Here is a 13025-nt window from a genome sequence, read left to right on the forward strand (position 1 = left end):
GTTTTTTTTAGAAGCTAACCCTTCTTTCGCCTTGCTATAAGAGGAAAGGTCAGCTTCGTTAAAACCAGTTTGAAACGCCAATTTTTCATCACTGGCATTGGCAGGCAAGTTTGTTTGCTGGTACCAGCGCTTGCCTAAATGTCCGAATAGCTCCTAATTGGATATGTATCAAATTTATGCATGTTCACCATTAAAAAATTGTCATTTGTAGCAATATGTCAGAATAATTATTTCAAGGATGCTCTGGAACAAAAATTACTCTCTGGAGACGCCATTTACTGGTAAAGGACGGAGCAAATTTATTTGATAAATATCACATTTTTTCCGACTCTCCGTCATAGCTTATAGTAGATAGAATCACGCTAGATTTTGCCGCTTGAATCCAGCTCAAAGCTTGGACATGTGCACAAATTTATCTGTTTGATAGACAGAGCCAAAACGATCGTGTCTGAATGGTTCGATGTCGAATTTTGGGGTTTGTCCGGTGACCATATCGGCCAGTATTTCCCCCGTTACTGGGCCAAGTTTGAATCCAGTGCCAGAAAATCCACAACCGATCACAATGTTAGAGTGGCAGGGATGCCGTGTGATAATGGGCACCCAATCGGGAGTGACCTAAAATAAAGTTGATTAGAACGTAGTAGGTCCAATAGGTTCAAAATCCCTTTTTCATCCATTTAAAGGTATTGGCTTTACCTGTTCTGTCACAAATTTCCTCTTTTCTATACATTTTTAAATGATGACGTCAACACAGCTTTTAGTGAGATCATGGGCTCTATTTACAATACAGTGAAGATAAGAGAAAAATATACGTCATAATATTGGACCAAAAAACATCCAGAGATTTCGAAGAAATTGTCGTAATCATTAAAAACTTAGAGCAACAAAAGGAAGTCTCAAAACAACTTTTCAAAAGTTAAAAGTATTTTTTATTTCGCAAATTGTTAGTGAAATATTAAATCAATCAATGAATCAAGGATGAATACCCAAACCCCAAAGTTCAAGTGATCTTCCGAGAAACTATTGTGACGTCATCATTTTTTTCCTCGTTCCAAAGTTTGAGCATTTTTATTTTGCGGTTTGAATATGTTATTTTTTTGGTTTGGTTTTTCACGGGCTTTTCTAACCGCTCCAGGGAATGTAATCCCGCGCACTATTAAAATGAAAGGTTATAATTCGTCTATTTATTACCTTTCAATCTTTATATGATATTTGGTCTACCAACGAATTTGAGTTGGCAGACCGAGCTAGTCCTTGAATGTAGGGTTGATCTGGAATGCTATCTAATATAACGACAATTTTCAGGGAATGCGTCGAAGGATTCCCTACTTAAATAAAGGATTTGTAAAACATTGCAAAAGGAGTATTTGGAATCAGGGTTAGCCTGAGCTCAAACGCTATTTCTTAAATCATAGACTTTGATGAGGTCAAAAAATTCCAATGAAGACACATTTCTAGCGAAGTTTTTCAACTCAATTTTTTGCGTGATTTCTGGAAAGATCTGGTATCAAGCTTTTGATTTCGGCGGAGACTTGATGGTGCTTGCTGATAATAAATAATAAGAAAGCATCGCCAACTAGTTGTGCGACCAACGAAGCCAATTATCTAATATATGTTATTTGTTAATATGTAAAACAGGTGTACGTAAATTCATGTGCCTCCGCACCAAGTTTAGATAAGACAATGGATCTGTATAAGAAGATTTCTAAAGAACGTCATACCTATTATTACCTAGATGACGCCACATGGTTTTGCTGAAGGATCATCCCACAATTTGTAATCTATGTGACAATTATAAGCCTCCCTGTTACAGTCATCCATACTGTTTATACCTGATTATACCTAAAAAACATTTATACGTTTTGGGTCAGTTTTTGTATGACTAATCAGGGTTACTATGTGACTCTAAAACTCACAACTGGCCTCCAATTGATTTAAAATCAAATTATGATAGATTGGATGGAATGTAGATGTCAAAATTACCTATGCTCTATTTTTACCATTGTTTGCCCTTGCTAGGGCATTATCACGTGGTATCATTTTACATAGGTACACGACTTATATCCAATAAAAAAGCGAAATGTCGAGTTTGAATTTACCGTGTACATGCAAACTTCTTCGACAGCAGGTTTTGGATCGACACCAGGAAAAGTGCGTTTAATGAACTCAATGACTTTCTTCTTGATCGCTGAGCAATCCACTTGATCTCTGGAGTCGGCCAAGGTCGGGATGCCTTCATGACTACCCAACTAGTCGAGATGAAATTAATAGCAATAGAAGAAAGATTGTTACAGTAGATCAAATTGAAGATCGAGCTACCTTGAGCAATCCTGGATACTCATTCTCTGGGATGCCATAAAAGTAATCTCCATTGGAATCGTAAATGAACACACAAGGCAAGAAATCCTTGTACTTAAAGTAGTAGACAGGGACTCGTTGAGCTTCGAGGGGCAATGGGAATCTAGAAACAAAATTAGAATTATGTGCATGGAAAAGCATTCCATGGACCTGGAAATTCAACTTTTCTTTTTGAAATGCCTCAAAAATGATAAGAAATGACAATTTTAAGAGATTGAAACTCACTTCAGTATTTTCAAAAGATCCATCGCCCAAGGTCCGGGACAAATCACTAAACCTCGTCCAACAAATTCTTTTCGATTATTCATTGATCCACCTTGAACACGGACTAATCCAGAGTGACTAATAATTCCGTCCACCGAATAATTATCCACAACTTGAACCCCGTGTCGCTTGGCGTGGTCCTAGAGCAATCACTTTGATTAGCATAAATGCAAAACTTCTGGTCTGATAATCATTAGGGTGCTTGTATTGGCTCGTTAATGTACGGACAAGTCAATGCGACTATAATATAATTGCTATCAAAGAATTGAAGGATCAAAATCCTTTGTTAGACGAGCCTCACTTCATAGCGTGACTTTTGATGACAAAATTTGCCTGTGCTAACATTTCTATAACGTGAGTTTTTTATGTATGTACTAAAACATGATCACATTACGATTGATGCCTTCAGCGATTTATCTGCTTTTATGGAACCCGCTTCCTCATCCAGGATGCCAAAGGCAGAGGGTTCGAAATTCGCCATAGGGTACGACCTTTGAAGCGAGTCATTGCCCATCACTTGACACTTGTCCCGATTGTTGGACCGCTCAAAGGTACCTATCATTCCCTTGAGAGTATCACCAGTTTCAGTTCCAAAAACCAGTAGACCATTGCTCCTAAAAGATATGGAACATGGATCAACGTCAAGATTTGACAGTTCGCCCTCTAATCCCTTACGTGATGAACTTCTCTCCACATTCTTGCTCCAACTCATGCCATTGCTGATATGCTGGACCCATCATGTCGTTGAAAAAAGGCTGCGGATAAACCTTGCGGATAATTCTCGACGCTCCATGGGAACTCCCTCGGGAGTGAGGTAACGGGAACTGAAACGGAAACAAAATCGGAAAGTATATGCAATTTGTTGAATGGAACCATCGATGCAATCCTCAATACCATAAGTCATCAGGCCAGGAGAAGCCATCTCGGGGTTACTTGTTTACCCCGTTCCTTAAGGCGGCTTTACACTAGGATGTTAAACTGAGATTGAATCCGGTTTGAGGAGTGAGGTGGGACTGGTGCTGGGGCGAGATTTTGGTGTATGAGTCCTTTTGTTCGACTTGAGTACAGTGAAATACTGGAGTCCTTTGCTAGACTCGAGTCGTTTGCCGAACTCGCCAGAGCACTAGTCCCACTTCCATCCTCAAACGGGATTCAATCGCGGTTTACCATCCTAGTGCAAAGCCGCCCTTACTTTCATCTCTTTCTAGACATGTTCGCCAAGCTTGAATCTCTATCTGTAAAATGTGACAAGCACCGCCCACTTTCTTTTTGGCTTAATTTTAAGGAATTATTTCTCATTTCTAAGTTGTGTTATAGCTTATTAAAAGTCAGTAAAGGTCATTTCATGACCAATTCATGAAGTGAGAAGTAACAAACATGGTGACTCATGAAGAGACCTTGAGAAAGAGGTTAAAGACCTAAAACCTAAGTTTTTACAAACACATCTTACTCATCTTACAATGAAGTAATATCTTTATGACAAGGCCCTTTTGACGCTAAGAGCATGGAGCAAATTTAGCTTTTGACCAAAAATTACATTCTCAAAAAATTTGTCTTGGGTAAAAACAAGGAAAATATCCAGCAATATTTGTTGGACCTAACCTGACAGTTAGTTGTCAATACTTCATGAGAAACAAATCTGACCTTTCTAAGTGATGAGAATTTCCTTATTGCTACTGGTGGGAATTCAACAAATTTCCGTTTACCCAAGTCCATGTGTCTATGTTTCACAGTTCTCAAACGGTGAATAAACAATGCTTTTAACAGCACTTACTTATGGGTAGCAAACGCTGATTCAATACCCAAAGTGATACCCTTAGCAACATGTAGCGATCAAAAAGTCCTATCAAGTTTCCAGAGAAATACGCAAACTCATCTTTGGATATTTCTAGCTTAGAAAACCATAAGGAACAACTTTGGTTATATTGCTTTGTGGAGTTCTAGCCTCCATTAAAAACTTATCTGGCTAAGTAGCGGTTAAACAGATCATATGGATTAAAAGCACGGGTTATCAGTTTGGTCCAAATTTTCATTGATTAGACTTTTGGAAATTTAGGTTATATAATGTTTTTTAGACATGCAAGTTTTTTATAGGGGCTAGAACTCCATAAAGCAATAAAACCAAAGTAGCGCTTTAATAATGGCCCCTGTGGGTTGTCATACGACATTTTTGTTATGAGGGCCGAATGAGGGTTCATTTCTGTGAGCGATAGCAGTAACCAACCCTCTGGATTCTTGATCCCTGGAACGATGAAAATCATCGTTTCATAACAGGATCATTTTCTTCAAGAAGCTCGTTAATATGCACGATGGTATCCCCAACACATGTAAAGTTTTTGTGCATATGAAAAGACTTCTAAAAACGATTTTCGTTGTTATTGAAACAAAGGAAGCAAGGTTTTTAAAATACCATCTCGTCGGAAAATATGTCACATTTGTATATTAACTACATTCCCTGTAGCAGTTGGAAGCCCCCCCCCCCAAAAAAAAGGGAAGATTTTTTTTATCTTGAAGTGCTGGGAATTTCATTCTCAGTAGCGGTAAGGAAGTCCGCAAAATTCTTTTAAAAAACAATAACATTACCATTCTTACGAAGTCCTATCCGAAAATGTCCCTGAAACAATACACTATCTATCCAACCAGGCATCTTTTTTGGCAATATCAGCAAGGTGTATTGCTTACTAATTACAACATCATTTTATTTAACTTTTATCTATATATGTCAAATGATATATATAAATACAAGTTAAGTAAAACGAATAAATTTCTCGTCTTAAACTGCTGGGATTCCAATCCCAGTAGCAGTAAGGAAGTCCACAAAAAAATTATCCAACAAAGGTGGATTTTGCAACATTCTTATTGGTTAAGAATTGAATAAGTCCATGCTTGAAGGCCAGTGCAAGCCAGACAAAAGCTAGTGACTCGTACAGTCAATAAAAGTTGAAAATTGCATAATGTCAATGAGTTATTAATGGATAATTCTTTTAAATCCTTACTTTCTCCAGAAGGACCACAGAGTGTTCTCGTTTGGCTAGATGAGCGGCTGCCCATGTTCCATTAATTCCAGCCCCCACCACGATGTAGTCGAAAAAACTCATGGTAGTGTCTTTTTTGGACACTTTGAGGCGTATGATTGATTTGCAAGATGTTTGTGATGAAGGAACAGGGTCGAGATGAACAGTTACTAAGTTAGGGTCAAATGTCAAGATAATCAAATCGCCGCAAAGAGTTCTAATCAGGACTTGGCTACAAAGACAATGATACGAATGCCTCCTCTTTTGCAGAGCTAAAAGTGTACGAAGAGCGTTGATACTTTTTCATGCTGAACAAAAATACGGACGAAAACATGCACAAAAAAGTGAAATACCAAAAGATTCATCAATGTATCATGAAATCGGGGAACATAGCAAATAAATTAACTTTGCTCTGATCCTGTAACTTGAAAACCAAAAGCTTTTATCGTAATTGAATTAGAAAAATAACCAAAATTGATAAAAACCTCAGTGCAAATTGCATTTGCCAAAAAGCAGTAGTCTCTTGTTTATGCTTACTACCAAGAATTTAACAAAAGAGGTTGTTTAGAGTCAGCTGATATTTGACATCTCTCACATGCTTTCCTCTAGAATATTTCAGAAATTTCGAAAACAGGCAAAAATGTTATTTTCTTCTCCCAAAGGAAATGTCATAAAAAGCATCTTTCATGAAAAACATATTTCGTCGATCCTTGTTATCATGAACACGACAAGAAAATACGGATTGAATTCTGTTTTCAAAAGGCAGGATCAACACATTCGAAATTGTTTGGATCAGCAGGGACTCCTGTTATTTTTATTTTTTTTTGAAAACATGCTTTTATCGGATAACGATGTAATTTTTATCTTTCCTACTGATTTTGTAACCGATACAAAGAATGTTGTTCCATGTAAAAAAAATAATAATGGAATTCGTCTCGCTTGAAAGAGGGCCATGAAAAACGAAATACTTGGCCTACCAAAGAATTGGCATTTGCACCTCTAGAAGGACCCTGAATGTATGACTGGTCAGGAATTTTGGATAAGTAGCCATGCAAATTGGATTTAGGGTGCTTGAGCAAAATCAGAACACTAAGCAGGATCTTAATTTCCAGTTTTCTATGACAGATAAAGACTTACGGCTTCTTTTGCTGGGAAGAGAATAAACTCGCTCAACGATAACATTTTGCAATCTTTTTGACAAAATCTAAAATGAAGTCTGAATTTGCAAAGAAGCATCAAATTTCCGATTATCTCGCCGCTGGAGTCTCAATTTCAGTACATCCAAGGTCATCAAAGTCTTCAGAACAACTCTCTATGCTATAAAAAAGACATTGGATGACAAAGGAGATCTGAAAAGAGCTTCTAGGTCAAGAGGGAGCAACAAGAAGCAATCAAAGGATTTTGTTGGACCCCTCAAAATAAAAATTGTTAAGGGCCCCATCGTCGGCATGAGGTGCCTCTCCAATGAGCTTCAGGTGTCTGAGGTCACATTCACGAAGGTAGTGAGGCAGGACTTGGACCTGAAAAGCTATGTCAGGACTGGACTGTCAAGACTTGATGAAAACAGAAGGGAAGAACGGGAGAAGAGGTGCAAAAGAAAATCCTCAATGTCTTGAAGCGCAATAGTTTTATTGTGAAGATCTCCTTCCACTCTGGACCTGGAAATTAAAATCGTATTTTGTGTGCAGATTTTGCTGCGCATCCTGTATAATTTGGACCGCAGTTCTTTATAAAAGTCGACATAAGGGGTTGACTTGTTTGGAGTCCCAAGCGTACTCCTGCCACAATACGATGTGGTTATTCCTGAGTTTAACCAGAGACCATGACTGCTTTTGAATATGTGCAACATCTGGTAACGTTGGTATCTCCTTTGAAGGATGTAAATGTTCAATAATTTTAGTCTATCCTAATAGGATAGCTTCTCCAACCTTGAGATCTGCCGTGTGAAGGACCCCTCAACCTTATGTACGTTTTGAAGGCTGTCTGAATTTACTGGGGCCCAGATTGATGAAGAACATTCACATGAGGCTGTACAAGAGAACCTGAAGGTAGATGGGTCTGCCGAAGTTTTTGAGTCCAAGTAACTCAGCTTTTTCGATAAAAGGTCCAATCAAGTAATTGGAAATGGAAATAAATTATACGAATTGCGCTTGCACGCTTTTGAAAACAACGAAAAATTGAACATGTTTAGGTATTCGTGAATCATGAAGAAAGAGGGTAAAGCTTGAAGACCATCATCAGTTTTGTTCCTGAGACATGATAAAACTCAGATGAATCCGTACATTAGCTTGTATATGGAGTACATTTGCTCAAAAGATTCCTTGCAATAACAAACGAAGAAGAATATTGATAATAATGGTGTCATGTGTTTTATTGACGTGCTACCAAAAAATCACCATGACAGGTTAATTTGCTAATAATAACAGGCCTTTTTAAGCGTTGTGGGAATTTAGCCTTTTTCTTGCTTTCTTCGTCGTTGCCAAGACATTTTTTACCTGTGTCAGTCTTAGACGTTTTGTCTTGTACTCTCAGAAACAGTTGTCAGCCTTCTCTCTCTTTAATACTGCTCGTCAAATTTATGGGCATAACAGTTCACAATGTAAAAGAATATTTGACGATTTACTCAGATTGGTAAACCTCTATATCTGAAAATACTGTTCAGACTCCATAGTGATCACGCTATTTTATTAGTCAAATTCTATCTATTGCCCCAAAAGTCTTGAACATACTAACAATATCTGAGAAGGGCAAAAATCCACTTATAAAAAATGTGGTAATGAGTATGTTATGACAATTGTACAAAAATAGAAATTAGACCTAAAATTAGATTACAAGTTGGGTCACTATAAAAAATATTAGCGATTGGAAATTTTCCCAGGGATTTGAATTCACAGGCAAGCATACGAAACTGAAGAGGGAAAACTTGGAGTAACTCATCCCCCNTGGGTCACTATAAAAAATATTAGCGATTGGAAATTTTCCCAGGGATTTGAATTCACAGGCAAGCATACGAAACTGAAGAGGGAAAACTTGGAGTAGCTCATCCCCTAGTCACGAAAATTATCAACATTTCGTGTCCAACATACTGCTGCTTAAAGCAGTTACTGTTTGAATGCAACAACACACTTCAGTCGACAATAGAGTGAGAATGCGTAAGCACGTTAGTATTGTTGCATGCTTTTGCCTTATGAGACAAATAATTGCAATCAGAGGACTAAAGTTTGCTCAAATTGAGCTAAGATCAAAGTGGCAATTGAGTACAACATCAATCATAACCCGTGTTCCCTGGAGCACCACTCCTGAACTAAAAAAAGGAACAAGTATGTTTTCGGGCTCTGTGAGGAAAATATGATGTTTCCTGATCAGATGCATTCCCGCTGAGAGAGTGCTAGATGAATTCCATCTTCATGTTCAAGCACTCAATTAGGGGGTAACGCAAAACTGAAACGTCTTGTAGCGAGGTTTCAGAGAGCTTTCCACTCCATTACTGGCGTACTCCATGCCTAAGCAAACGGCATTGTGGTATTGAGCCAATTTGATAATGCGTTCACCGATCAACACCAAACATGTTCATTTTGTTGGGTTTTATAACACAACTCTTTCAAAATCACTCGATTATCAAAAATTCAATGAGCGGATGGTGCGACTTGACTGTGATGTTTGTCTTAGTTCTCCCTCCCAAAAATGCCCCAAATCAGGGTGTCGGATCGCATTTTTCATTGAAGCTAAAGAAGTAAGCCATGATCAAATACTTTGCAACTTGGGAAAACAGAAGAAAACGAGAAGAAGTGATAAAAAAGAATAGAAATTATTAGAGACAAAAGTCTCCTTTAAACTGTTATTTTTTCCAGATCCAATAACCGTATGTGCCTCCAGATGCTCCCTGGATCAAAACTGTGAGATATTGGAACTAATGCAAAAGGAATGTGTGCTACATAGACAACAGCTAGTCCAATTGGCACCTGAGAACGCTACTCTCGAAGCCCTCTTGTATCAAAAGATTCCTGAAGGATATCCGAATTTGGGGCAAGACCTCGAATCAAATCTAGCAGTCCTCATCTTTCGACACGATTGTTCTGATGGAATATATTGGCCCAGAGGAATTGTTGCGATGAATAAGAACTCTCCAGAAGCAAAGCTCTTTTCACTTCTAGATGACATTGAAAGCTATCGAGGCAGGGATGGCCATTTCCATTTCAAATTGTGCTACCCAGGTGCGTTATTTTGAAAAATATTAAAAGTGTGTGGCATTTGATCTTACTCAATCCTACCACGTGTGCCATAAGTCCTCGGATAAATTTCACGAACAACTTCGACAAGGTCTACTTGGAGAACAAAGCATCGAAGGTTAAAATGGTATTAAAATAAGATGACAAGTAGACAATTTAGAGAAATTCATTCATCTACTCATGTCCAAACCATGCAATTGAAAATGAAAAGAATTAGCCGGGCCCCTTATCCGATGCACGAGATGCTTTGAAGACATTTTTAAGGATTTGGAGATCATTATGAAAATCTAAAGGTTGTTCTCGATCAGATAGCGGCCCGAGGGAGCCATTGAACTATAATAGTAACAAACAAACAAACAAACAGAGTTATTGCAACGTGGTTCGTCATCTTCATTACGTGAAGAAAGTAGGCTTTCAACTAAGACACTACAAAAAAGTGCGGTTTAGATGACAAAGTTGCAAATAACCAGCACTCCCACATACGTATCGTATTTAGTTTGTTGGGAAAACCTATTTTTGAGTGCCTATTGATTAAGGAACTGGAATAAGTAGACCTGGATAAATTATTAAAACCGGGAAAAAGCTTTTGGTCATTTTTGTCCGTTTTGGCAGAAATACATTTTTGAGCCAAATTTCCAAATTCTTCACTTTTCAAGCGATTTTTTCCCTTTTTCGATTGGTTTCCGACCTTTTATCCCACTATTTTCACATTCTTGGGACTTTTTTCCCTTTTATTGTCTTATGGGTCCTTATCTGCTTCCTTCTTAACTTGTTTTTTCCTGCTTGGGACCTTTTTATTCACTTCTGTGCAACATGATCAGATGAAGGATTAAATCCGCGGCCAGAACCTTTGTACTCATTTTTTTATTTTGGTTTTCACTGGTTTTTCTAATAGCTGCAAAGAATTTAATCCCTATCATAATCGAGTTCCTAAGCTGCAATTATCAGTTATCAATCACTTGTGCCCACTATATCCACCAAATGAAAAATTGACTTCCTAATGCGTGTATAAGCATAATGCTTGACTTACGTACAATCCATTCCTGATTCCGGTTTGGTGTTTTTGGTCACTAGACCTACTACTCATATTATAACTTTTCCTCATCTTTACCCTGATTTGGTCGGAAGCTTTGATCTTCATATTCTGCCATTGCAAGATTCACTCCCTGTTTAGGGCGTTGCAGCTTACCTATATAAACATTAAGTACTATTATTGCACTTAATCTCTCTCACGTCCGGATCCCGATCAAAACAATATATTGCTTATCTAGAACCAAGAGCATGATAGGTTTACGAAAAAGTCGATGAACAGTGCATATACGTACTAAGAAACAAAGCCTGGTTTATTGGGTTTGACAAAAAAAATATCTGATCAAACATTCCTGAACAGAGTCGATTTTCCATACATTTGGACAACATTGTCGGTTTTGTTGATCCATTTATTTTTTGTTTTGTAGACTTACATCCAAATGATTGCTTTCGTTGGAGTCAGAGCGAGAATCCATTTCTGGTGACTGGGATGAAAAAACCCAAAGATTTCTTTTTCAAAGGAGGACCAATACCCCGTGATCCATATTTTTGGGGTTTGTCCAATAGTTCGCCAAATGATGCTATTCTGGATGCAGATCTCAAATCGGCCGGGGAATATTGGTTTGCTTTGGGAACTTTTGAAGCCTTCACAAGCAGGCGCATGCCTGGGCCAAGGAGGGTCACAGTTAGCATTGTGGAGCTTTACTGTGAAAACCTGCAATAAAATCCATCTGTGTTTTATGCATAATCCTTGCGCCATCCCTGATACAGGCATGAAGTTGCACCATCACATTTTGTAATTTAATTTGCGATTTCTGGAAATATGATATGGTTTCCATAACCTATTGAGACTAAAGGTGTGCTTTAAAATGTCGAGTTCATTTTATTAGACTGTCATTATGTTCTTAAAGATAATTGTCACAAATGGATACGTTATGGAAAATAATGTCAACCAGACACGTCTATTCCATGAATCGATAAATCATATACGATATGTAGAGACAACTTTGAAAAAAGAGAACCAAGGAGCATCAATTTATAGCTGGGACTATAATTTTCATTTGCTTAGAAATCCCTTTGCAGAAGACACGAATCAATGGGTGTCTATTTTCGCAGGGCTAAGGAGTCTTTCATCCAAGTTATGCAGGGTTTGGCAGCCTTGTATTTGGATTCTTAAGGGTATTATGGCCTTGCAAAAAAATGAAATTTGCTCATTGGCATTTGGGTCGACGCTTTTTGTGGTTTGGTTTTCACAGGCTATACGAACCGTGACAGGGAATGTAATACACAGGACTATAAAACAAGACAAATATAATTCATCTATCTATTGTTTAGATCCCTCAAGGATCAGGGCAATGACAAAAGAGAATGTGTAGTGGGAAGGATTCAACCACTCAAAGTGAGAGCACATGCTTCATTGATTTGATACCTATCACAGGGCGAGATGTGACAACTTCCTCTTAAACTCCTTCGTTCTGTTTGTCACCCTCACAGCCAATGGAAGTTTATTCTAGGCTCTAGGCATTTGTTCAAAGAAGGAATAGTTACAGGGCCTCGTCCTTGTTTCCAATTAAATTTTATTTGCTAATATATTTGTGTTGACAGACCGCTTGCATGTTGGGTTCATCTGGAATGCTAATCAAAAGCTTGTCAAAGTCTGACTTGATAGATGCAGCTGGATTAACAACATCCACGTATTCCCTTCGGTTATGAAGTGTTCGAAATCTCTTGAACTAATTGAAGTCCCAATGGGTGAAACATCTTCAAGTTATAATTGAACAAACGACTTGGTCAGGATTAGCAACGGGGTACTGTCTATGGACTTAGACGTGCAATATATCATAGACCACTGAAAATTATGGACGTACCTCGACCATGACTAGTCATAACAAAAGGCCAATTCAGCTGCAATTACCTTTAGGCTGTCTCATAGATAACTTCATATATTATGGTTTTCTATGGGCTGTCGGTAGAAACCTTGGTCCGATTTGTTAGTCAAGAAATCAGGGCTGCCAGGCATCTATTGAAAATTACGTTTTCTTGAGCTTCAAGAAAGCTGTGGACAGGACGAACCTACATCATGACAAGACTAATGGTGCAGCCCTGATGACTAGTCTTGGTCATCGAGATG

At 38.2% G+C, this 13025-nt stretch overlaps 1 protein-coding gene across 1 annotated transcript; it reads right to left on the reverse strand.

Moving 5' to 3' along the window:
• Positions 1-274: 274 nt before the first annotated feature.
• LOC131879740 (peroxisomal sarcosine oxidase-like) lies at positions 275-5807 on the reverse strand. Its single transcript, XM_059226145.1, has 7 exons — positions 5619-5807; positions 3298-3446; positions 3017-3236; positions 2584-2762; positions 2320-2461; positions 2100-2249; positions 275-615 (listed from the first exon to the last, which is right to left on the reverse strand). The coding sequence occupies exons 1-7, from the start codon at positions 5718-5720 to the stop codon at positions 388-390; spliced, it is 1170 nt and encodes a 389-aa protein (XP_059082128.1). The 5' UTR covers positions 5721-5807; the 3' UTR covers positions 275-387.
• Between the last annotated feature and the right edge of the window lie 7218 nt (positions 5808-13025).

This window comes from Tigriopus californicus, chromosome 4 (assembly GCF_007210705.1).
Source record: "Tigriopus californicus strain San Diego chromosome 4, Tcal_SD_v2.1, whole genome shotgun sequence".
Lineage (NCBI taxonomy): Eukaryota > Metazoa > Arthropoda > Copepoda > Harpacticoida > Harpacticidae > Tigriopus > Tigriopus californicus.

Bases quoted from the DNA above. Each gene is read 5' to 3' on its own strand.
- LOC131879740 (XM_059226145.1), bottom strand. From the start codon at position 5,720: ATGAGTTTTTTCGACTACATCGTGGTGGGGGCTGGAATTAATGGAACA. The intron at 3,447-5,618 runs GTAAGGATTTAA...TTTCCGTTTCAG, and splicing joins CTGTGGTCCTTCTGGAGAAA to TTCCCGTTACCTCACTCCCG. The intron at 3,237-3,297 runs GTAAGGGATTAG...CATATCTTTTAG, and splicing joins TGTGGAGAGAAGTTCATCAC to GAGCAATGGTCTACTGGTTT.